Raw genomic sequence first — 26,005 nt, forward strand, 5'->3', positions numbered from 1 at the left:
ATCAACAAAAATTTGCCAGGTGGCAACCTAAGAACAATCCTTTTCTAACAACAACAACAAAAAGCAAACTGGTTTTCAAAAGAACATCTCTTTAGTTTGGGGGAGGGAGGGAGGTTTAAAGTTTTGATGTGTAACAGAAAGAGAAGCTTTGTTCAAAATATATGATGAAACACACTTATGAAACAGAAGCCAAGACTCAAGAACAGAACGTTGAACATGAAAAGGCAAATGTGAAAATATCCAGAGAGAACAATTAGACACAGTATCAATAAACGTCTTACCTGTTCACAGTAAAAGGCTGTCGAGAAGGCTGCTGCTTTGGCATACATATTATGCTTGGCGAGCTTCTGTTGGGGCTACCTAACCCTGAACTGCTCATGCTATTTGTCCTGCTAGGAATTCCAATGCCCTGACCAACCTGGGAGTGGTTCATCATATTCCTAGGATTCATAGGCAAAATACCCCTGAAAGAGAAGTCCATTATACTAAATAAGCTCTCTACAATCACTCATTAAAATTCTCTGTAAATAATCAATTTGCCTAACCCTAGAACCTCAAATATACTTTCAAATTGCATTGCTAATTTTTATTCATTTAATTATTTTGTCTGGTCATTTGAAAAGAAAAAAAGCTCTCTGAAAAGTCAAAGTAAGCAAACCAACAAGAACGGGCTAGTTACAGAGGAACTTAATGTAAGGCGGTATCGGAGACGGGAGAGCTACTGGTGGGACTACGACACAAAACACATGCATTTCACACGTATCTAGAAGAACTTCATTCCAAATGTATGTCATTCTATCATCTTCACACAAATATGCGTCATTTTGTAATCTGTTTTATTTTATTCTCACTAGAGCAATGGATGTGTGGTGAGGGAGCAATCATCAGAATTATCTGAGGAGTGTTTTGAAATTGCACATCCTCCTCAGAGAAAGAGAGCTGCCTTTTGAAAAAAAACTTTCCAGGTGGTGATTAACCCTAGACTCCCACCCCAGCTGATAACCAGTATGCTAGCTGCAAGATAAAAACATCTTACACTATACTTAATTTGCAATGAAATAAAATGAGCATAGGGTATCAACTTTCTTTTCCTCAGTAAAAGGCACTGAACCAGAAAAGCAAATAATTAGTTAACCTTATTAAAAACCTAAAAAAGCTTGCTTACTCTACAAAGATACATTTTGAGAAATATTCTGGTCCATCAATAAATACCTGCTTGGAGATGGAGGCGTGTGAAGTGACATTGTTGGTACCCCTGTTGTTGGCGTGACGTGGCTCGGTAACTGAGTGCCTTGTGATAAGCTGCGATTTAACTGAGGGGTATTGTTGCTCATCCCCCTCATTGGAAGGCCTAGTGCACCTATTAAAAAAATTCAGAAGAAGGAAATTCATTGCCATCAGGAATGAAATTGTCATCCATCTTCTGGAGTTGGCAATTTAAAACATTTAAAAATGACCTAACGTAATATAATATGCAAATTTTAAATGGAAATATTCAATTCACTCCAAATGGACTCTGATTTTATTAACAAAAATCTGTTTTAGTCTGAAATTTAATATTATGAATTTTCATACTGCTTCCATTATTTCTATCTTTCCTATTTCTTCTTTGCTTTCATATTTCTATCTTACAATAAACTACATCTGCCAATGACTGTAACAAATTAGATGACTTATGTTTCAATAGAAAACATTTTGTACAAATATGCCTTTAAGAAATTTGCAATCTTGTGTGTTTTTATGTTTTAAATCATAACTGAGGTATACAGACGTTTAGCCTCACTTTGCTAAGTAGTTTTAGTTTTTATATGATCCTTTTAAAATGCACTTTAAAGAAAGTCTGTTTACTATTATTTACACATACATACTTCTGAACATTACAATTTTTACAAATCCAACATAAAATGTTAGCAACTGTTAAAAACTCAACCTGATATAAGAGACAAGAATATATAACATTTTAAATTCAAAGTACAATGAGCTTCTATTTAACTAGTACTTCTGGGGCCAGATGTGGGGATGGGTGTGTTCCAATATGTGTATTTCTTAAAGACTACTGAGGAGTTTACCACTCAGAAATAAAACATTTAAAAAAAACATAACCAGTTGGGGTAAACATTATTTCTTGCCTTGCATTAATATGAAACATATATTATTATTTTCTTAATGATTCAGAATAATTATCATGGATATTTAATGTTCTAGATACAGTTTTCCCCTTTGTATCCTGCAAGGTAAGGATGTCCAGCTATAACTTACGTTGTCATAACTGCCTATGGAAGCCAATATGCCTCCTGGCCCCACCTTCCTTAACCACACTTTTTGGGGCTTTCTGTTTCTAGTCTGTGTAATGGCACATCGGTTAACCAAACTTATTCTGAATTGGAAGTTAAGTAAAAGTGGTAATATGGAATGAGAGTTAATGAATAAGTAGAGGATTTTAGCACTAGGGTTTTAAAGTGACTCCCTCCCCCATTTAGGGTCTAATTTGGGGTCCAAGAATTTCAAAGACCTGAATATTTTGAAACTATGACCTCCAAAAAACTGGCATCTACGTATGCGCTGAATGTTTCCCTTCAAATATCCTTGCAAATTTCTCTTTTCGCATAACCGTGTACTACCACCTTCTAACCTAGGGATACCAGTGGATCACAAAGACTTCACTGGACTCTGCCAGCCTGAATAAAGCCAATAAATCAAACTCAGTATAGCTGCCATATTCTATGTTCACCCCTTTTCACTCATGTTCCATGAAGACTTGAGCTTGGTTCTGCATTTCTTTTAAGTTATATAAAGGGAACTGGCTTAGATTCTATGTTGATTTAGTCATTATATGTATGCCTGGTCACTACAAGTTTTGAGACTATGAATATACCACTAGCTGCAGCCACTTTCTCTGAATTTGGGGCAAAATAAGGAAGAATAAGGAATTAAAAATCAGCCTATACAGATTTCTTCAGAAGGTATCAGTCTTTTCCTTTTCTCAAACACCCTGGTGTTCTCCTAAGGCCCTCCAGATGCTCCCATAATGAACCACCAACGTGATACTTTTCACATCACTTATTCAACAAACATTTATTGAGTGCCTACCATGTCAAGCACGGTGCTAGTTGCTGGGGATACAGCACTGATCAACAGAGAAAAAGCTTCTACCCTCAGGGAGCTTACATACTTCTCCCTCAATATGCTGTCCTAAAGTCACCTACAGCTGCAAATTTCCCACTGGAATGTGTTTCTCACAGTTACTGACCAAGAAACATTATACAATTTTAGAACCAGAAGGGACCTGAAAAAAATCACCTAATTCAGTGTTCTCATTTTACAGATGAGGAATCTGAGCCTCAAATAAGTTAACTGACTTCTCCAAGGTGACACAAAGAACCAAGACTAGAATTTAGATTTCTTAACTCTTAGTGTTCTTAACAGCAGCCCTATGGGTGCCCAATAAAACACTAAATGAGCACCCCTGTGAGTACTCAAGGGTGAGCTGTAATACCTTTTATCTATTCTTTCTCTTGTTTTCTCTTTCTTTTTCTGAATGTTTACTTCTCTTTGAACTTCTAAACCAACATCTCTTATCTCTTCCCTCCATTTTTTTCTTCTCTTCTCTATACCTGTCAAGTTTTCTTCTCCTCCAGATTTACGTTTCCTTCCTATCCCACTCTCTCTACACTCTCATCATTATAAATAAACATACATGTTCCAAAAATCTGGTACATTTCAGCTCTTCTCTAATAATCAATAAGCCCTTCTAAAGACTCATGGGATTTGTTTACTCCAACCCTTCATGTATCTATTATTCTGTGATGTATAATGAAAATTTATAACTTCAGAAATATTTGAGATTGGAGATTATCTGAACATTAGCAAAAAATTTTTGGAGAAGGAAACAAGAATGCGCGTAAGGTAATTTATTTAGTCGATTAGGGATTGGCACACTTGAATTAATTTATATAGTGAAGAGTAGAGAAAGACAGTATGAAATAAAGAACTCAAGGATTCACATTTACTTCTATTTTTCCTTCAATACTTTTGATTCCATAAAAACAGCTAATAAATTCTAGAGGTCTGAGTTGAATTTTGTTGAACTAGGTGGGTATGAAAAAAATCAAAAGGAGAGAAGAATGCATCAATTTCAAACTGGATCATCAACCCCCTGAATACTTAAAAATCAAGTTATTTTAAATTCAGTTTAAAAACTGAATTCCTTTATAATGTGTAGACATAATACCTTTGAACAGGAACAGAAAAAGATTTATTTAGGAAAGAAAGTACAGTAAGTCGTTAAATTAGAGTTGCTTGAATCAAATTATTACAACTAGGTAGGGTCAAGGGAGGGAAAAACTTACTTTTACTAGTATAATTAGAAATATCACAGAAAATCACCTCTAAAATACTATGTCAAAAAGAAAACACGTTAAGCTGAACAGAAAAAAAGGGGGAATAAAAAGCCAGCTCATTTTAAAAAATCTGGCATGAAATAACAAGTAAAAAATATAAATATGAATGCATGAACTTGTATATTGGAAGGGCAGTAGAATTAACATTTATCAAGCACTTAAGAACTATATGTCAAGCACTATGCTACTTCATCTCCTTATAAAATATTTTAGAGAAGGTATTTATCCACTTTTTACAGACAAGGAATTAAAAAATGAACAAAAAGCACTTTAAAAGCAGTTAAAAAGGTTATAGCTCTGAAGCAAATTTTTCTTTCAATTGGATAAAATGATAGTAAAGGATAATGTAATATTAGAAGGAATACATGAACACATCCTAAGTAGATTCCTATTTCTTATTTGGCAGGGTGCTGAACAAAGAATGAATTCTTTATTGATCATTTTTCAGAAATCCAAAAAAAATGACCTAAGAAATGTTTCCATGAATTATTTCCATTGCACAAAATGATTAACAGCACATCCCTTAAAGACTTATAGCATGATATGCCTTCCTTTATTCAATCTTTTGATAAAGATAAACAATATTAATAATAGAAGTTATAAGAAAAAAAGGAAAAAACAGCAACCAAATTCTTGAATACTCATACTTAAATTAAGTCTCCTGAAATCTTTAAGGAGAAGGGAGAAAATTCCTAATTGTTGCAAGAAAGCTTCAAGTATCCCCTTTTCCATTCCCAAACGAACTAGCTTTTCCTAAACTCACTGTCCTGCCCACACTTAAAGGGCAGCCATCTTCTCACCTCCAACCTGTCCTGCACTTAGCTGGTTAATCTTTACTGTAACACTATTTCATTATGCAATTTCCTTCATTAAAAACAAAGGATTTTAGAGATAGAAAAGTCTCCAGAGATCATCCAACTAAGTTACAGATGAAGATCATCCAACTTAATTATAGATGAACTAACATCAGGCATTAAATGCTTGCCCAAGATCACAAATAATGAAGAATAAAAACAAGGATCAAATTTCTTGACTCATTTCAATCCCTTTCTTCAATCAATCACACTTCCCACCTCTTATCCTAGTTGCTGACTTTTGCATTACCTGGGATACTTTAATATCTGGGTCCCATGCCCAGAAACTGTGACTTAGTCTGGGTCTGGACAACTCATGGGCAATGGGATTTTTTAAACTCTTCAGGTGTTTCTAGTGGGGTAGCCAGGGTTGAGAACCATTGATCTGTGGTTAAATCCAATCACAGTTTTAGTCTTTCATATGATCTGTTAGAACGCAGAAGATTCTTCTAATCTTTATCTTTTCCATTTTATTGAGATGTAACTGACATATAACTCTTCTAGTCAATCTTAATATTTTACTCACCCCAACACAAACTCTTTTACATATCACATGTGTATTTGACTTACAATTTTCTTTATTCTTTCCCCAGACCCTTTCCCAGTATCTGCCCCTGCATCTTTAATAATATCCTTCTCCCCACCTAGAATACTTTCCTCCTCTTGTTCTACAGAGATACACAAGACTATTAATTAAAACAAAAACCAAAAAATAGAAACAAAAACAAAACTAAAACCAAACTGCTAAGATCAAGGTGTTTTCATAGTTTATGTATAGCATATTTGGGTGTATGTGGGAGGGATTATTAACTCAAACATGAAAGGAGAAAGAATTTGGGATCAGAAAATGTTTCCTGGTGGATACTGTATATGAACTGAATAATGAAAGAGATCTAGCCAGACATTTGGTGGTGGTGATGAGAAGTCAGGTGGGTAAAAAATGCCACAACAGTTCAGTCTGAGAAAAAAGCAAGATGTATGAAAAGGAGAACAAGTGATATGCCTGGAGGAGGAGTGGGCTTGCTTCTGGGAACTAAGGATGTATGAGACAAGCATGGATGGAGCCAACGTGGCTTCAATATCCTCAACTATGAGAAGCTGCTGCTGTAGAACCAGTTGAGAGTTCGGAACAACACCTGGCTGCATCTTTACAGCAGCTGGCACTCTACCAGTCGAATAGCTGTGTGAATCTCCTACGTATACTTTATAATCCTTCTCCTCAACCTAAGTTTGCATGATAGATTAGTGGCACCCTTTCACAAAGTTATGCAGGTCTCAAACCTTAGAGATCATCCTTGATCCCTTTCTTTCTGTCATATCCCACATCCCCAGATCATATCAGCTGTATGTCCAAAATACCCCAAATCTAATCACTTCTCAATACCTCCACCACTAGTCCAAGTGATCCTATTTTCTTGCCTGGACTACTGCAGTAGTCCAGTTGCCTTGTCTTTCTCTCTTTCTTGTCACTTGTCCCCTTCCCCACCCAGTCCATTTTCTACATAGCAAAGTGATCTTTTAAAAATGAAACTGTATTTTAAAATCCTTCCCATTAAACTTAGAATAAATCCAAATTCTTTACCAAACCTTCACAGGACTCCACAATCTGACACTTGCTACTACATTATCTGGCCTTCTCATTTGTCCCTTAACACATTAAGTGCATTCCTTTATTCTCATGAGTAATGATGTTTGCAATTGCTATCGTCTGTACCTGAAGAGCTCTCCCCCAGATATTTTCAAGAACTTGTACTTCTCAACATTCTGGTTTCCATTCAAATACTACCTCCTCAGAGATAGTCTCTCTGCCTGCTCCAAAACTATTAAATCCCACCCACTCATCCATTAATCTGACAATTTTTATAGTTCTTATTACCAGAATTACATTATTTATTTGCTAAATGTCTGCATGCTTATTCCGTCTTCCTTCATTAAAACATAAGTTCCATGAAAGCAGGAACTTTGTTGTTTGCCATACTCTTCAATCCTGGAGCAAGTCTTCACTCATGGTAGGCATTCAATATATAATACAATAGTGAATAAATCCTATCATAATGCTTTAGTCAGCAGGCTCTAGGAATCAGAGGATTTAACATTTGTAGTTTCTATTATGTGCAAATGGCCCCCTAGGGCCATGACATTCAGTAAGTAATATGCAGCATCAAAGTTTCAAAGAAACTGCTGTTCTCAACTCACGTTCACATAGTTAAACTTACAAAGTAATACAATCCTGGCTCTACTACTTACTATCTTGGGCAAGTCCCTTAACCTTTATGGGGTTATTGTGAAGATTAAATGAGTTCATATTCATATAAAGTATTTAAAATAGCACCTGACACACAGTAAATAGTGAATAACTAGTAACTTATGGGGATGAGGATGGTGAAACTTGCCTAGGAAAAGAAAGTCAACAGGTGGTCCTAAAAGGGAAGATAAAACAAAATAGTAATGAAGTAATGGTATTCACTTGTAAATAGTTGTTTTCTGGGGAAAAGTGTATGCTACAGCTGTGTTCCTGAACTTGGAAAGTAGCAAAGACCTTGAGAGATATCCCACAAACTTGTGAAGATTTGTTCCTCTTGGCCAAAGCCAGTGTTTATAGCCTAAGAGGTTTCCTTTGCTTTGATAAACTAGAGCGCTCCCAAATCTATCCCACGCTGTAGATGTCATTCCCACTACTGAAACCACCTTACCCAGAGTCTCTTCAAGACCAATGTCAAACACGACCTCATTTATAAATCCTATCCTGACCATTCTTCTAGGTACATTATTACTCCCGCATCTGAAATATCCAGAAAACGCTGTACTTCTTCCTCTACTTTGTAGTAAAATAACCTGTGTATTTATCCTACTTGATTATATATAAGGATTGTAACCTTTCTTACCATGCATTCAACAAATATTTACTGAGTGCCTGCCATGTACAGAGTACAATGAAGACATGTAATAAACACAGTAACACTACAGGAGTATGTGCACTGTACAGAGATGGCATGAGAGACAATGAGCTCTTCTACCACACATCTGCCGTATCCAGCATGATGCAATGTATACGGCAGGCACTCAGTAACCATCTGCTAAACTCAATTCCTACCTCCTTTTTGAAGCTTCCCCATACCACTGTAGCTCCCTGTGCTTTTATCTCCCATCGACAAGCCTGTCCATACCATTCAACATTTAACCTGTTATTTACTATTTTGCATACAGATATGTCTTGACCTCTCCAACTATACAACGTGTGCTTCTAGAGAGCAAGAACTCCCAGGGCATTCAGTACTCATTCAAGTATCTGTTAAACGATCCTACTACTCGCTGAAAGTCACCAAAATGTGTCACATGTCTAACTATACTGTCAACAGCATTACTTCTGAACCACTCCAACTGTGTTCTGATCTTCCGCAAAACAAGCAGCCTTCATTTAGGTATTCTTAAAATAGGAGGCCAAAATGATGTTGAAAGCGTAAGACTATGCCACTGCTCTCAAGCCAGGAATCCAGATCCCAGAAAAGTTTATTTCCTTTACTAGCTAAATGTCTGGGTCCTCTGAGAATTCAGATACAAATGTGTATAATGGATTCATCCAGGCAGCTAGTGAACCTATGGCCCTTAGTAATAGGTATATAAGAAGCACTCAGTAAAACAGTAGTTTCCTTTTTCACAAATAATCCAGGGCCCTAAATCCTGTTGGTAAGAAAAAGTCAACAATAACTATACTACCACTTAATTTCAACGCATTAAATACCCAGGGGAATTAATTCCTGGTTCCCTGTTCATTCCAATCTAGGACACAGGTTCAAGGAGCCCAGGGGTCTTTAAACCAAGACGATATACCTAAAATCTCACACACACATTCAAAGAAGACAAGTAGAGAACACCAAGCAACTTGAATGCAAGATTCCATTCACTGGCTTCTACAGTTCTCACTTGAAGCACAGCAGTCACATAAACCCTTGGATGAAAAGTTACTTACATATCTGGATACAACTTTACGATATTAGAACTCGTGATCACACAAGCCCCTAGTCCAGCATTTTCTCTATAATCACCAAGAACACAAAACAATAGCATATCTTCATCTTAATGGCTCAAATTTCTACCGAACTTTGCCAATCTGAATGCAGAGTTCATGGTGGTATTCGATACACTTCGGAGGCAAAAGAACTTTTAGTTACATCAAGCCCAGTGCACAATTACGACTCATTGCCATAAGAGTAACATCATTAATCTATACCCATCTACTTATTCCTTCTATCTCCCCACCCTTTATTAAGGTCAGCCCCTCAAGTTTTATCTTTCTACTTACTTCTACTACTGAAACCCTGAGCCTCAAGTCCCACATGGCAGCCAGTGTTCTTCTCTCTGGCCCAAGGTGTGTGTTCAAACTACTCAGCAACTAAAAGACCTACTTGGCCCCGTCGGGTCTATCCTAACAGGGACTAGAAATTCAGACTCTGCCCCTACCCCCTCACTGCCACCCCTCCGCCACTAGCTGTGGCTTCTAGATCTGTCCCCTGGAAAGGAATAATTGTACTCTGACTTGAGATATTTCAGTTTCAGTTGATCTAAGGTTCCTTTTTCTGTAAGCTAACACTTACAATGTCAGTTAAAAGAGTGAGCCATGCATTAAAAATACTGGTTCACCAATGCTACAGTAATACAGCCATTTAATATATAAACTCCAACAGGAAACATATGTCATATATGACTTCTTTTTAAACTAATAAGTACCTTAAAATACTATTTCTAATGGAAATAACTTTGCTCATTTATTAATCTCTGTATATCCATAACCATTAGCACAATCATTTACACAAATTAAAAAGTCAATAAATGTCTACCATACCAACAAAATAACTCCTATTTCAAATCTAACCCATTCTGTATCTTAGCCCAATTATAATTTTACATTTGTAGGTTAAAAAAATTAGATCAGTTTTTTAAAGTCCATATAGCTGATTATATTGTGAGATAATTCCATTCTCCTTCATTAAATAACACTGGCTTCTCAAATATAATTTTTCTCCATTCCATTATTCACTTTCTGCTATAATGGGCTTTAAAAAGAAAACAAAGTTAAGTTCTTGGCAGTTACTCTACAGAAGTAAAGGACAGCTTTAAAATAACTAGGTATTTCCAAAGTAAAGGTTACAAGAAAGGTGAAAATAGGTTTTAAACTAAAACAGTCCAAACAAAACAAATCTTTAGCTAATAAAACTCCCTCAATAAGTAGGATAAATATTTGTGGATAAATAAGCAATGCATTTTTTTATGTAATAAAAAGCTTTAAAAATGTCTACTTAACTAGAGGAAAATTGCTAATATCTATAAGCAATTAATTTTATTTACTAAATCTACAGTAACAAAACTGTTTCATAGCAAAAGAGGAAGATCACAAAGATGGTGAGGAAAAAAACAGATGGAAACTATATTTGTCTAATAAAATAAGTTTTTTCCCCCTACTAAACTTCAAAATAAAATTGAAGGGTAAAGTGGTATGACAAACTATTCTGATACCTATCAAAACCTTGCTTTTTATAATGCTGGGAAAGAGTTTCGAATCAAATAACCAATTTTTATTTGAAGCTGGTTAAATTACTTGGTCATCAGATTGTTTCCTTCAGGTACCTTCTTATTCTGTAATCTCTGATGGGAACTTACACCCCTTTTAACACTCCCCTTCCACCACAGAGATGAGATCAGCAGTCTCTGACATTAACAGAGATGACAAAATCTTATTGATATATAACAGCTTGGAAAATTAATTTGAAAAATGGGAAGATTTTATCATTTAGTTTTATAAAAATTTTATGTCATAATAATAGATAACATTTATTGAGCGCTTACTATGCGCCAGGCACTGTGCTAAGCGCTATAAAAGTATGACAATATATAAAAAGAAATAAAACCTTATATATGGAAAAAGCATTGAACTGTGAGTCAAAAACATAGATTCTATACCCAGACTGAGCTACAGTAAAAGAAGAAGTATTTGCTAAACAAAGGGAACAGTTCACAAACTGCTAGGTAATGGGCTTACAATAATAAAAGGCCAAAAAACACAAACAAAATAACCTACTTAACTGACCATACAAAAAACCTTTAACTTCCCCTAACTGAAACACAGAGGATGTCAACTTTTTAATTTGTTTAGCAAATCTTCTTCAAAAATACTGCAAAGGAACATACTGATACAAAAGATGCAAAAATAAACTTCAATCTACCCTACACCCAAATAATTTTGAATTAGAAATGTCTGATACAATGAGGTTTTGCTATGTAAGTGAAATAAGGAAAACTGAAAATTAAGTATCCTTCCTTTTAAGCTTTAGAATAAACCCACGAGGGCAGCATTGGTTGTTCTTTATTTGGTAGTTTTTTTTTCCTTTAAATAAAGTATTCCAAAATAAATACAAAATTCTTACTTTGTTGCCCGTATAAACTTGCCCCAAACTGAGACAGCTGACCTGATGTAGATGGTGATGCCAGCATCTAGAAACAAATTAATTATATTAGAGCATAAAGAAAGTACACAGAGCATTGCATTTACACTTTACAAATCTGTAGAACACATAATACGTGAGAGTCAAATCCACAGTTCTCAATCTTCAGAAAAATATAAAACAAACACTGCATAATAAAATCCATGTTACTTATTAAGAGCATATCACAATTGGGCGATATCAAACTGGGCAAATAAAATTAATTCCGATCACTACAAAGTTTTTTTTTTCTTCAATTTACTCTAAATGAAACTACAACAGAATCATGTCTTCATTTAAAAACAAACTTGGCATGAATAACTGAAAAATTGTGCTGAACACTTGAATTTGACACATTGTAAAATGATTATAAATCAATAAAAAATGTTTAAAAAAAAAACAAACAAACTTGGCTAACAAATACATGAACACAATACCTCAAAAAGTCAGTCTTCCTATAAATTTATAAGTGAAGTTTCTTGATTCTTAAATAATATATTAAGCTAAATTCTAAATTCAGTTTATGAAGTTAAAAATAAAATTGTTTAAATAGAATTTTATAATAGTTCCTGATTTTTATATAGAAATGTGTATCAAATGGGTAGAAAAATCTAACAAACGTACACATGACCATATAATAAACAGAGATGACACAATACCAAAGGATAAGCCACAAATACTTACAAACATGTAAGACATGGTACACGATGTACATTGCATGTACACTATATGTACATTCACGGCACTTGTGTACAATGCCTTTCAATTTATTGCATCATCTTTTTTTCCTTTAGAACAAGTTCTTTCAGGGTATTTATATTCAAGGAACATGATATATTCATTTTTTATTTCCTCACAGAGACAGCACTGCATGTGGCAGTACTATACACAAAACTAGATATTTAAACTGAGTAAATGAAAATGTGTATGCTTAAGTGTATGTTTGTGTATTCCCTGCCTTATATTAAGTAACCACCAAAACACCTTAATTAAATAAGACATGAGCCAAGTTATCAAGAGGGTTATAATCTAGTTTAAGAACAGACTGAATTATACAACTAATTATATTCCAAGGTACAGTGTTCTAAGTGCTCTAGACAAAGTATAAAGTAGCACCAGAGAAATAATTGTAAACAAGGGTGAGGTAACAGGAATACTTTGTAGAGTGTTAACATCTGATGTGGGTGCAGATGAGGGCTCCTCCAGGAGTGTGAGTGTGATAAAAGTTAGTGACATGATTAGAATACAAACAAAATAAGAAACATTAGTGTCTGGACAATAGGGTAATTAGGGAAAGGAGATAAGGCCCACTCTCTGTACACTGGGGTGCAAAAGAATGGGAAATAGAAGATTATGATGGGAGCCAAATGTAAAAGGTTTTCTTAAATTTTATACAAAGATGGCTACTAACTATGGCGATAAAGAGAAAAAATTTATGTCAGGAAGTGACATGATCAAATTGTGCTTTGGGAAGATAATTCCAATAGCAAAAATGGATGGGAATGGTAAGCTAGAACAGCGGAAGTGAAACCACGAAGGAGAGGTATTCTGGTGGTAAAAGCAACAGTGTCTGATGTCTGCTGAAATGGCTGAGGTACAGGGGAAAGGAGATGCGTGAAGAATCACTAGACAGGGAACTCTCCGAGGCCACAGTGGTTTCCAGCGGAGGTAGGGCTGAATTACACACTACTCTATAAACAACAATATTTAAATATAGTAACAACTTTTCAAAAAAAAAAAAAGCATCAAATCTTACAAATATTCCTTGGGAAATCAAGAGGGTATACAACGTAAACAGTTAAACTCAAAGAACACGCACTTTATGCCTGGTCACGTTCTTCTGTTAGGTACAATGGGGGTTACTATCGCCACATAACCAAAAATATTTTAATTTTGAGCACATTAAAGGTTCATTTCCAAATTGCAGAAAAAAGATCAAAGAAAATGTGTAACATATAATGATGCTTTTAGTTGGTGACAGAAGGTAAAATTTTTCTACAAAATGCCTTAACAACTATATTTTTTGTTATCATCATCAGCTACAAAAGAAAGTAAAAGAATATAGTTTGCAAAGGCTTCAAATATAAGCTGTTGGCCAATGTGGATTTATGCTTTAAAACGGTCCATAATATGAATATTCTGAATGAACCACTAAAAATTTTACTTTCCCCAGAAGTGTATTTGTTTATTGAATACATAAACTCAAAAGAAGAGACATTTTAGCCCACTTTCTCACAAAAGTTATACGTTTACAAGTGAGTTATAGGTGTGCCAACACATCACCCCTCTCAGCACCAGGAGATTCAGGAGAGGAGACACAGCATGAGGGCAAAGGGGGCTTGGCTCCCGGTGCCAAACACTTGAGACAAACAGCAGCAGGGTGACCTCTTGACCAGTGTGACATATTAAACAGCATCATTTTTTATGTGTAAGTACATGAAGAAGGTTAGCAAACACTGCCTTACAGGAATATGAAAGTAGTTTGTTAAATTTAACAGTTTATAACTTACAAACCATCCAAGTAGAATAAGCATTGAAAAGCTATACAAACGGATGTTAAAATGACTGCCTCAAAATGTATCAAAAATGCAAATAGTTCCTAATGGTATGAATTTTTAAACTCTGAAAGCATGCTTCATAAAATATATCACTGTTAAAAATGGATTTAAAATTGGATTTAACATACAAGGAAGGAATATGGGGTAGAAATGCTACTGATGAGGGCGAAGAAAAGGTACAGGAAGTGTACCCTGGCACAGCAATAGCTACAGTTAACAGACAACAGAAAAGTTATATATTTTTTCAAATGCTGAAACTTAACTACACGAAGTTAAATTTCTTAGAAAAATATAGAACTTTAAATCAAGAGCCATACTGGATTAGGGAACGGAGCGTAAGTGCAAAGAGCCCCACTTTGGAGTGAGAAAAAAAATCTGGGTTTGAACTCTTAATTCTGCCACTTACCTACGGGAGAGCCAAGCCTGCTTCTTTCCTGTAAGATGGAAGTAGCACCACCTACCTCACAGGGCTGAAGTGAAGATGAAATGAGGTAAGACTTGCACACATTCAGTGCTCAATAAAGGGTCGTAGCAGCTGCTAGCAACCTAACCTTCCACCCAATGCAGACTCTCACTAACAGAGTCAAAGGGGCAGCCTTTGGGTAATTTCTTGAATAGTACCCTAATTTGATATTCATTTTTGCCTAAGAAAGTAAAGAAGCTTATCAACATGAATTCTAGGTAAAATAAGGAGCAGAACATGTGTTCTCAGAGGGGGAAAATAGTAGGAAAAGATTAAATGTCACACAATCAGTAGAATGCTGAAACCAGTAAGAAGGTCCCAACCTAAAACCATCATAACGATGATATTCTTCCTCATTTCTGTGTGCAATACATAATTCAGTCAAATAACAATAAATACCAGTAAGCAACTAGAAAAAATAGTAATGTAATTCAAGTGATTTCCCTGACTGAACAAAGAGCTCCCTTATCCTTTTAATATATAGAATGTCAAGGAAATCAACAAATTAGAAACTGTATTTTTTAAATTATTTCCACCGTTAATAGATACAATTCTGAAATTTATGACCAAACAAAGTCTAAAATTATTTTGTTTTACAAAATGTGTCTTTGAAAACTTAGTAATAGGCAAATCTGGCTCCCTCCAGCAAGCCACAGCAGCCAGAAGTGTTAATTATTCTATCCCCTCATGCTTCTCAATAGGGATCAGTTCTTACAATTATTCCCTCTAATAAATGTACCTTCAACTACAAAATCTATATTAAGAAACATTAAAAATCAGTTTGGTGAAGAAATAATTTTCTACATAACAAATTACTTCAAAATGCAACAAAGTTTTATTAAATAAAAATTCCCTGACCACAAAAACAATTTAAAAATAAATAAGTTTTTAAGCGTTCCTTTAAAAGTTCATTTGTACAATATACTTAAAGTTTTGGTGATAATATAATTTCTAGCATTCTATTATTTATAAGGACAAAAACAACAAAGGAATATGACTTTGACTATATCATATCTACAAATAGAAAAAGAAACAAAGGGAAAGAAAGTTTTAAATCTAGACAGAATCTCAAGAACATTTTAAAATTAAAAATAGCATGATTAAAAAAATAAGAAATCACTGAAGTCAGAATGAAATCTAGCAAACAGGCACAAAAAGAAAGACTACAAGAAGATAATACATTAAGAAGATCAAAAGAAGAAAAGGGACAAGGAAGAAGGCAAAAAACCAAAATAAGTCAGTCATAGGACCTGGCAGCTTTTAAATCAGAAACCAACAACAAAGCGTGAGTTTACCAGGTACTGTTAGTAATTTTGATGAAAACATTTAAGTTTTCAAAAAAGTCATTTTAAAAAGGATAATATATGCTGAAATAGTCAAAGTGATTAACTCCTAATTCAAATTCTTTGCTAAGAAGAGTTTGGCAATGAACATCTTTGTATTACATTATCTGAGTTTTAGGTTAGAATCAAAGCATGAATTAACAGCAACATATATTAAAGGCCCTTAATGTGCACTGCTAAACTGTTTTCTACAAATTTTATTGCGCTTCCACAGCAGTTACTTCAATGTTCTCTCAAGACACTGGCTACTCTTCCACTTAAAAAAAACCCAGAAAACAAAAACCAAAACCCTCCTTGCTGGTATGATAGGAACAAAGTGGTATTTTCTGACTATGAATTTTTATTACTGTTATTACTGGATGAAACACTTTGTAATTATTTTTGTAGATGTATCAACATTTGTTATATCTTTTAAGTATATCATTTTAACTCCCTTTTATCTTTAAAATACTGAGTTTGAAGATTATGAGAATGTCAATGAATTTAAGAGATTTTAATGAATATTCCCTTCAAATGATTTGACATTTAATTTCAATTTCTTTAAGGCATGGTCTGATTTATGTGTATTTAAATCTATTAGGTTATTTACATATAAAAATCTGACATTTATATATATTCAAATTTTCTAGTACAAGATTTAAAGGTTATTTTTGAGTTTTTAGGTAAATAATCATATCATCTGCAAATAATGTTAATTTTGTTATTTTCAGTATCAACTCTTTTCTCTCCCTTTCTCTAATAAATACTCAGTGAGCGTCTACTATCTCCTACATGTTATTATAGGCTCTAAGAACACAGTAGTAAACTAGAGAGCCAAGGTCCTTGCCTTTGTTAAACTTAAGTTCTAGTGGAGTAGACAGGATAATAAACAATTAATAAATCTGTACTTCAGGTGGAGTTAGGAGCTACAACTGTTAAAATGCAAGGAAGAATTTAGAAGGATATATAGTAGTAGTAGTGACACCATATACACAGAATGCTCAGAGAGAAGGCTTCTCAGGTTAAGAGATTTTAGCAGACAATGGATGCAGTGAGACAGAGAACTATGTGAAGATCTGAAAAAACAAAGTGCCAAGGTCCTGAGACAAAAATAAACTCAATGAGCTTCAAAGAGTCAGCCAGCATGACTCCAGTGTCAGGTTAAATACTAATCCTGAGGATGACAATAATAACGGTGACAGAATGTATTCTTATTTTATACCAGATTTTAATGAAGTATTGATCATTCATTAGCCTGAGGAAAATCCTACTTGTAGTAACTGCTGCAGGCTAACACAAGTACCTAAGTGAGGTATGAGTTCCAACTGGTTACCATTTGTCAAAACCAGGAAGTAGCCTACTCTAATTAGGTTTAAGAGTTTTTTTTTTTAAGTAAGGAATAGGTGCTCTATCTCATGTGTTCACAGCACATATTAGAACAAGATAAGCAATTCCCACAAGCTTGTGCTTCTAAAATGATTATGCTTAACAATCATCAAATGAGTGCAACAAAGACTAGAAAATACGTTAGCAACTAAAATACAAACGTACTATTAAAGAAAACTCTAAATTGCCTAGATTATATTACCTCCAAAGAGTTGTCTATTACGTCTTACATGAGTGCTTTTCATTTTCTATAAGGTCTCCAAAAAGAAAATAATAATTAATAACAAATAAACAAAATTCACAATTATATGATACAGGTACTATTAGTATCTAAGCTCTACATACAGAAGGGAAACCAAGGCATAGGAAAGATCATGTGACTTGCCCAAAACCACAGGGCTAGTAAGCACCAACACCAAGATTTAAAAAAGGGAAAAGGAAAGTGAGAAATCAAGCCCACATCTGCCTATGATCTACTTAATCTTGTGAAAGCATTTAAGCGACAAGTCTGTAATAGTTATAAAATTACTTTTATACTTGAAAAACAGCAAATTAAGCATTCAACAGAAAGACACATACATGTACAGATATCTCTTGAAATACAAGGCCTTGGAAAATAAGTAGTAGTCCTGAAGAAATACTTGGCAATTTAATTAGCACACAATCGTATAAAGAATGTTTCCCAAATACTTCTACAACCATGCATATGAGGAGAAAACAGTTATGTTTTATGGTCTATGGCTAGAGTAAATCAATTGATTGGGTTTTGGAGGGGGTTTTGTTTGTTTTGGGGGTTTTGTGGGATAACTGGCTTAAAGATTCACTCAGCTGCTTGACAGTTTTCCTTTATCATAAATTTCAATTTAAAATTATTTTCTCAGTCTTCTGAGAGAAAAAAATTACAAAATTATCCAGTCATTTATTTATTATGCTTCAATTTTTCCTCTTCAAAAGCCTTATGAAGCACAAAATAATCATTATCTGCAGATGATATACATAGCTACCTAAAAAACCCAAAAGAATCAAATGGAATGAAAATTATTATTTTTCATATTAGTAGCAACATTTAACATTTACTATTTGGTCTTCTATAAGTTTTGCATATAGTTATTCATTCAGTCCTTACAACCACCATCCATGAGTCATGTACTATTATTCTTATTTTATAGATGAGACAACTAAGACACTCAGAGACTGAGTAATCTGCACAAGGACATAGCTAGTAAGTCATGTGACTGAGAGGTAAACACAAAGTAGAGCCCACATCCCCAATCAATAAAAACGAATAAAAGAGATTTGTAAAGTAGTTGGTTATAAAATAAACATATACATACACAAACTATCCTATATACCAGTAAAAAATCAATCAGAAAAATGTAATGAAAATGGCAATCATAAAACCCTACTTATTAAAGGGCATGAAGAACAGGAATAAGAGACATGCTCTGCTGAAAGGTAAACATCAGTATAAATGTGCAATAGTCAAAAACACTTTTGTAAAAGATGTGAAAGACCCTACCTGACTAAGATGTAAAAACAATAAAGCTACAGTAATTTAACTGTGTTGTAGCTCTCCCACAGAATCAGTATGATAATCAGAACAAAAGAGTTTAGAAACAGGCCAAACATATCGGACATTTAGCATGTATTAAGAGAGAACTCTAATTAGCCATAAATAAATGGGCCAACTCAGGAGAGGCCAATTTCCTGACCACAGGCCAAATTCAGCACTCTGTTTGCAGAGGTGCACAAAATAAGAATGGTTTTTCCCATTTTAAATGGTTATATAAGTACCTACATAATATCCTCCTGACCCACAAAACCTAAATATTTACTATCTGATTTTTCATGGAGAAGTCTTCTAACCTGTGATCTAAACCATAAAAAGTGTTGGGACAACTGGACACCAGATAATGTCATGGGGTGGGGCATGGAGAGGGAGGGTAATCTGGCACCATAAAATTCACAGCTTAAACCAAAATACATTTCTAATGGATGTTAAGTTATATGTGAAGAATTAAGTACAAAAGTGCTAGAAGAAAGCAGGTGGGGAAAGCCTTCCTAGATATGATCTCAAAACCAGAAACCACTAAAAAACAACAAACAAACAAAAAAAACAGCTGAGTCAAATTCAATAAAAACGGTATTTGTATTTAAAAAAAAAACAGAGTAAAAAACTGGAAAAATATTTGTAACAAATGACAAGAGGTTATTAATTGTAATATATGGAAAATACTAACAAATAAACAAGACTTACTGTCTCAATAGAGAAATAGAAAATGGCACAAAAACAGGTATTACACAAAGGAAGAAATACAAATAGCCAGCAACTACATGGAAGCCACATCAACATGTGTGTGCAAATTTAGTAATGTTTTAATGCCCATAAAAACAGTAAGTTTCTTTTGTCTACTGGCAAAAACTTAAACATAACAGCTGGTATTCTCAAGGGCACAGAGAATGCTGATAAGAGTAAAACTTGGTACAAATTTTCTAGTGAAAAATGTCAATATGTCCCAGAGATTTAAATAGTAATACATTTTTTAATAAAAATATCTGAAACATAAAGTCAAAATTTTAGCAGTAAATTATTCCCAGTTGGCAATATTACAGGTAAATTTTCCTCTACCCTCTCCACGCATATCTTAAAAAATTTGTGTAATACCCATGTACTATTTGGTAATGAAAAAAGGTTTCAGCGACAGCAGCAGAAATTTATAAGTAGCTACTATATTATTATTCCCATTTTCAGATGAGAAAACTGAAGCTTGGAGGAGTTCTTGCTAATAGGCAAAGCCAAGATCCAAACCCATATGAGTGCTGTTTTAGAGCCCAAATTCTTAATCTCTCTGTCTTACAACCTTCTTAAATTAAAAAAAAAAAAAAGTTTCCTGAAGCAAATCATTCTGTTATTTCTATGACAACTAAACTGGAATGGTAACCAACACATGTATGTGAGTGTGTGTAGTAATTCTGACTAAAAAACTCTGACATGTACTATTTCTGCCCTCTAGAAGACAAACATCTCTGTCACTCGTTCTCTGCGCATACTTTATCAAGAATTTCAGTCTGAAAGCTTCGTATCTTCCTAGTCAGAATGAATGCTTTCCATCAATAAGTAATATTCCACACTACCACTTTTCCATCAAACTTAACTTGCACTATATACAAGAGTAACACACACGCAGATTAGTAGTTCCGTGGTGATACTAACAGAAAGATACCTCAAATTATTTAGCTGTAAGATCAACACTTAAACATAGAAATTTATGAAAAAAATAATTCAATTATAATTTTCATCAGATAACAAGTAACTAAAAGTACAGTAAGAGAACAGAAAACTAACTGATGACATTCTCTGAGCCATTCAACTGCACACTATAAAGAAAGCCACCATACAAAAATTTGAAGAGTCCTAGTAATGCACTGGATAGTTTGTTGCCAAAATGACAGAATTTTCAAATAAAAATAAAGGGGAATAACATCAAAACAGAAAAACGAAATAAAACTAAAATTCTAACTTAAATCTTGAGTAAGCCTATCTGTGAAATTCTAAAAAGACACAGGAAATGATTTAACTAATGATCAACTTAAATGAAAAATGAGGGCATTTGTTACATATCTTAGAATTGTATAAGTGTTTTAAAACATCAGTAAGAATCTCATTACATCGATGTCTAGAGTAGACTGTTATACGGATACGGAAATTAGGAATAGCAAGTTGATAGAAGTTTGAAAGGGGAAAAAAGCTAGGCAGGTACAAAGTACAGGAACACAACTGGTTTGCCTGCATTATATAGTATATAATTTAAAGTAGCTTACCAGAATTTGAAAATAACAGTGGAGTTTATTTTAAAATATTTTATCTATTTGCTAATTATGACTTGGCTGTGTCCTAAATCCTTTAACTCCAAATGGGATTACTGAACTACTAGCCTTCCAAAGTACTTAATACATACTTCTATATCATCTCCCATGTTCTGAATACAGTTCTTCAAAATTTATCTATTGCAGCATCTCTAAAGCTAACAGGAGAGACGCTCCTCCTACCTAAGGTCAAGGATTGTAACCAGAATATTACAAAGCAAAGGAAAAGTTTCATCGAAGCCTGCTGTTTTGTTTTTAAATCTGTGCAATCGGCTTTCTGCTCTTTATGTGCTGTTTTAATATAAAAACAGGTTACTTAAGTTCAACAAACAATCGATAATGTAGAAGTAATACAATGTTTCCCTATGTCTTTTGAGTACTTCCTACCACAGTATTACCATATCCCAACTTGAGAATCACAGGACATGTTGTCTCCCAGCTCATCATCTTTGTATCCCCAGGGCCTAGCACTGTGCCTAAAACATAGTCACTCAACCAGAGATGGTTCTCTGAAGTTCATATACTGTTCTTCAGGAATAAGAAAAAGACATACGATAACGAGAGAACACAACTTAATTGGTTAACTTACATCTTTTTCTGACCGATGCGGAAACATAGAAGACTGGCTGTAGTACATGTTTTCGTCATGGTAGTCACTGTCGACCCCCTCTACAAACTTCTTTCTTGAAGCACCAAACATGCTGTTTGTCACCTAAACAAAAACAGTACTTTTGTCAAGAATAATATTTTGGAAAATGTCAAGCTTTACCTTATTCCTATGTGGAAAACATAAAATGAAGGGCGTATTTGCTAAGATAAAGAAACAGATCAACTAAGGATTAGTGGGATGTGTGAAAAAGCTGTAATAATACAGTATTAAATGTTCACTTTCAAGCTCTGAAAGTAAGAGGAGAAACTTAAAGCTGGTATTATGCAATGATTCCAATTACTTTAAAAGAAAAATATCACTTATTCTTGAAAAATGGCAACCCAATATAATTTTCTCATAAAAAGATTTTTTAAAAATTAAGTCTGGGTTTAATTACTCAAAATCTTCAAATGCATCTTCAGCATCAGTGTCTTTGTCATCGCTATATCTAATTTCTAAACTGTCTTCCTGAGTATACCATCTTCACTTATACTCAAAGTGTATTGAGATACAGCACTCTCTTGAGTCCGTGTACAATGGCATACCAGAAGTTTTAACTCAGGCCACAGGTTCTTACTCATGTAACAGTAGGATCAGTTTTTCATTCATCATCCTGGTGTAAATTTATGATCTCCACTATACAATCTGCTTACTCTTTTGTTTTTTAAAAAAAGTCTTTATCACATTTAACAGTAATAATTTTGAGCCCACATCAAGATAAATAATTACTAAATCTGTGCTAATTTTTCTTTTTTTCCCTTAAGGTGACCTCTAAAGTTTCAAAAATTATCAATTGACAAGTTATTGACAGTCAATGTGTCTTATCCCTGAGAGTACTCTGTAGTTCAAAGTAAACTGAAATGTTATGATAGGAGAGACTTGTGAAGACTTAAATACACGGTGACTACATCTTTACACAAACAATTTGGGGAAAAACTCACATCAAATCGGACATCTGTCTGGTACATTCATTATGAATGAGGGTGTTTTCTTCCATTGTAAGCAAGAATGAACAATTTCTTTTACTTCTCATTTCAAAATGAAACACTGTATCTTACTACTGTGTTATCAGTAGACATGGCGCACTAATACGTTGCAGACTTTAAAGGCCAAATTTGATGTGCAAGTTTGTTAAAAGCACCCATGCTATTTAATAATTACTTTATTTCTTAAGTTCCTTGTTAAATTTGTAGGAAACTCAAATATTTAACTATTCTTCCTGTTGAGGTCTGAGAAAAAGCTATTCAGTTAAATATGAAGAAGTCTGAGGACAGCTTAACCACTGCTTTGCTGAATATTTTTAGACTATCAATCTCTTTAGATGTGCAATTAGAAAGACATTTTTAAGGGTCTATTGATTTGTTAAAGCATACTTAATCTTCTTCGGGCAATGGACTCCCTGGTCAATCTCAGGCAAACTATTCTGTAACTCTGAATGTAATTTCAGGGACCAGGATCCCACATGTCTATCCACCAACCCTCTAGTAGTCCCTAGCAGGAAAAAGAAGTGTGTTTTAGTGAGTTTTATCTCAGAAAAGTGACAGTGGAAAAAAAGTACTTTAATAGTCTGCAAATTAAGACTCTTTACATATGAGATTTTGTTTGTTTTTTAAAAGTTAAGGATACATTTAATTCTCTTTAAAGGATCATTACTACAGAGTTCTAATTCTAAAAAAGGATAATAAACATAGGAAAATGGCATGAAACTTGCAGGATTCAACAAAATTTCAGGAGAGAACCGGCGTATCTCTCATCAAATTTTACACACATAAATTAGCTCAAATAGATACAAAGCGAACTCTTCTTTTAACAATTTTTGTATAAACATTTATCAACAGAACCAATTATAGACACTCAGAATTCCAAAATTGAAATTAATTGTACAAAATAAAAAAAAACTTCATGCTAATATTGTGCAAACAGGTTTTACTGTTTTGAACACACCACCAAACATGTGAAATGCCTAAGACAGAGAAAAATAGCAACGTTTCTCTTTCATCAATACAAAATTTTCCCAGATTCACTGTGTATGTGTGGGAAGGAGAGAGAAAACACAAATATGTAGAATTTCATTTTTGCTTTCTGTACTTCAACACAGAAATTATACATCAGTGAAAATACTAATTACTTTTACATGACTTCAGACAAAAAAAACAGAGTGTAACACCAGGACCTTCAACAGCAAACCCTATTTCCAGGGATGGGTACTGGGATCAAACAAAGAATTCTCTGATCCATGGCAAAGTCAGAAAGAAAAAAGACAACACAGTAAATTTTTCAAAAAAACTAGTTTTATTTAATTTTAAAGGGTGTGTCCTTTATTCCGCATTAGAATGATAGAATTGAGTACAAAAGTATTTTAGAATAGCTAGGACGAGTGAAACTGGGAAGAAAACAATCAAACCGAGATGTAAAGGCAGACTGGCATAAAGAGCATTCGGTGCACAGGGAACAGCAAGGTCTTCAGTGGTGTGGCTCAAGCAGAATGAGTTTAGTGGAGGAGGGTAGGGACTCAAGTCAGAGATACTGGTGGGAGCAGATCACGTTGTACCTTGCAGGCCTGGGGGGCTTTGGACTTTATCCTATGTGAAATGAGAAGTTAAGAAAGAATTTGGGGGCAGTTTAAGAGTGATATAATTTGGCACAGGTATATGTGTATATATATATGTGGGTGTACATACATATATATGCCATACAATCATATATATATGTCATAAATATGTATACATGTAGATATACATATAGATATGATTGTAGCTACTCTGTAAGGAATGGATAAAAGAGGGGACATAGTGGAAGCAAAAACAAGTTAGTCAGAGATGATGGTGGCTCAGACTACGGTGGTAGTGGCAGAAGTGGTGAAGCAGTTTAAGAACATATTTTGAGGGAGAGCTGACACTAACGAATGTAAGGATGGATGGATGATATAAAAGGGTAAGGTATTCATACTACCCCCTAGAAGAGAGTAAGCTGGAATCAAAGGAAACTAGAAGTCAATTTTTATCAAGGAGGGTACGTCAATACACAATTAAAATATATTGAAATCACAGTTATGCCATAAAGTCAATTGGTAAATAGAAATTTTAAAAACTAATTTAAAAACAAAATCATACTTCACTTTATAAAATCTGTTCAAATATTTGATATATACAATTTATTAGCTTTTTTCAAGCAAACATGTAAAGGGCTTACATCTACTTTGTTAGCTGACCACTTTCTCTCTCAACTCTCATACCAGATGTTTTAACAAAGGAGAAGCAAAAGCAGATTTTACCAAGAAAAAAAATGAAATATATATGTACTAAAAGCAGAATTTCTCAAGGCTTTTTGAACACAGATCTAAAACATTTAACTAAGGCATTTTATGTCTGCATTGACTTCTTAAGAACTAATTAGAAAGTGTGTGTGTGTGTGCTTACACTAATTCTGTCAGCCCTACAAACTCTCTCCCTCCCCCAAAAAAGGAGTTAGCCTCAAAATGTAACACAGAGAGGAATTAAACTGAGAAGCAGAATGGAAGCACTAAGTTGGCTGGATGTTCCTAGTAAATGTCTTTATTATTTAATTGGGACTAGCTATGAATTCCTAACTTTTAACATGTACATACAATATTTCAAAGTCAAATGCAGTAAATCACAATAATTACAGAAGAATTCACAAAACTTCAGCCTTGAGAGATTCTTAACCAACAATTTCAAAGACTAGTAAAGTGGCCCCTGATCCAAGTGGGATGAATAGTAACTACAGAACGAAGAGACAAGACACAAGCCTGGGGCTTTTTAAATGGTCATGGAAACAAAACTAGGTCACTTTACAGGTGAAACTTCAAAAACAAAATTTAGGTTGAAAGATAGAAAAGATAGAAAGATAAATAGGAAAAGGTGAAAAACAGACTCAGATCACAGCCAAGGCAGGATGGACATCATTTAATCTTCACAAATTTCTTTCAGCAAGGCCTCTGGAGAGGAACTTAACTCTAAGATCATTTATTGTCTACAAGCTGGCAAATTCTGGTCTAGGCATGGAA

General features: G+C 34.3%; 1 protein-coding gene across 9 annotated transcripts in view; it reads right to left on the minus strand.

Annotated features, from left to right (window-relative positions):
• Positions 1 to 26,005, minus strand: part of CNOT2 (CCR4-NOT transcription complex subunit 2) — a 104,796-nt gene that overhangs the window by 21,497 nt on the left and 57,294 nt on the right. For 6 of the 9 annotated variants that reach the window (XM_015247767.3, XM_006197822.4, XM_072973401.1 and 3 more), the window contains 4 exons: positions 21,919 to 22,041; positions 11,677 to 11,743; positions 1,213 to 1,360; positions 282 to 464 (listed from right to left, as the gene is read on the minus strand). In XM_015247767.3, coding sequence (XP_015103253.1) covers positions 282 to 464; positions 1,213 to 1,360; positions 11,677 to 11,743; positions 21,919 to 22,041 — 521 coding nt within the window. Of the gene's footprint in view, positions 1 to 281; positions 465 to 1,212; positions 1,361 to 11,676; positions 11,744 to 21,918; positions 22,042 to 26,005 lie in introns of those variants that run through there. The other 3 variants (XM_015247778.3, XM_072973402.1, XM_031683335.2) reach the window with 2 other exon arrangements.

This window comes from Vicugna pacos, chromosome 12, assembly GCF_048564905.1.
Source record: "Vicugna pacos chromosome 12, VicPac4, whole genome shotgun sequence".
In the NCBI taxonomy this organism is placed as follows: domain Eukaryota; kingdom Metazoa; phylum Chordata; class Mammalia; order Artiodactyla; family Camelidae; genus Vicugna; species Vicugna pacos.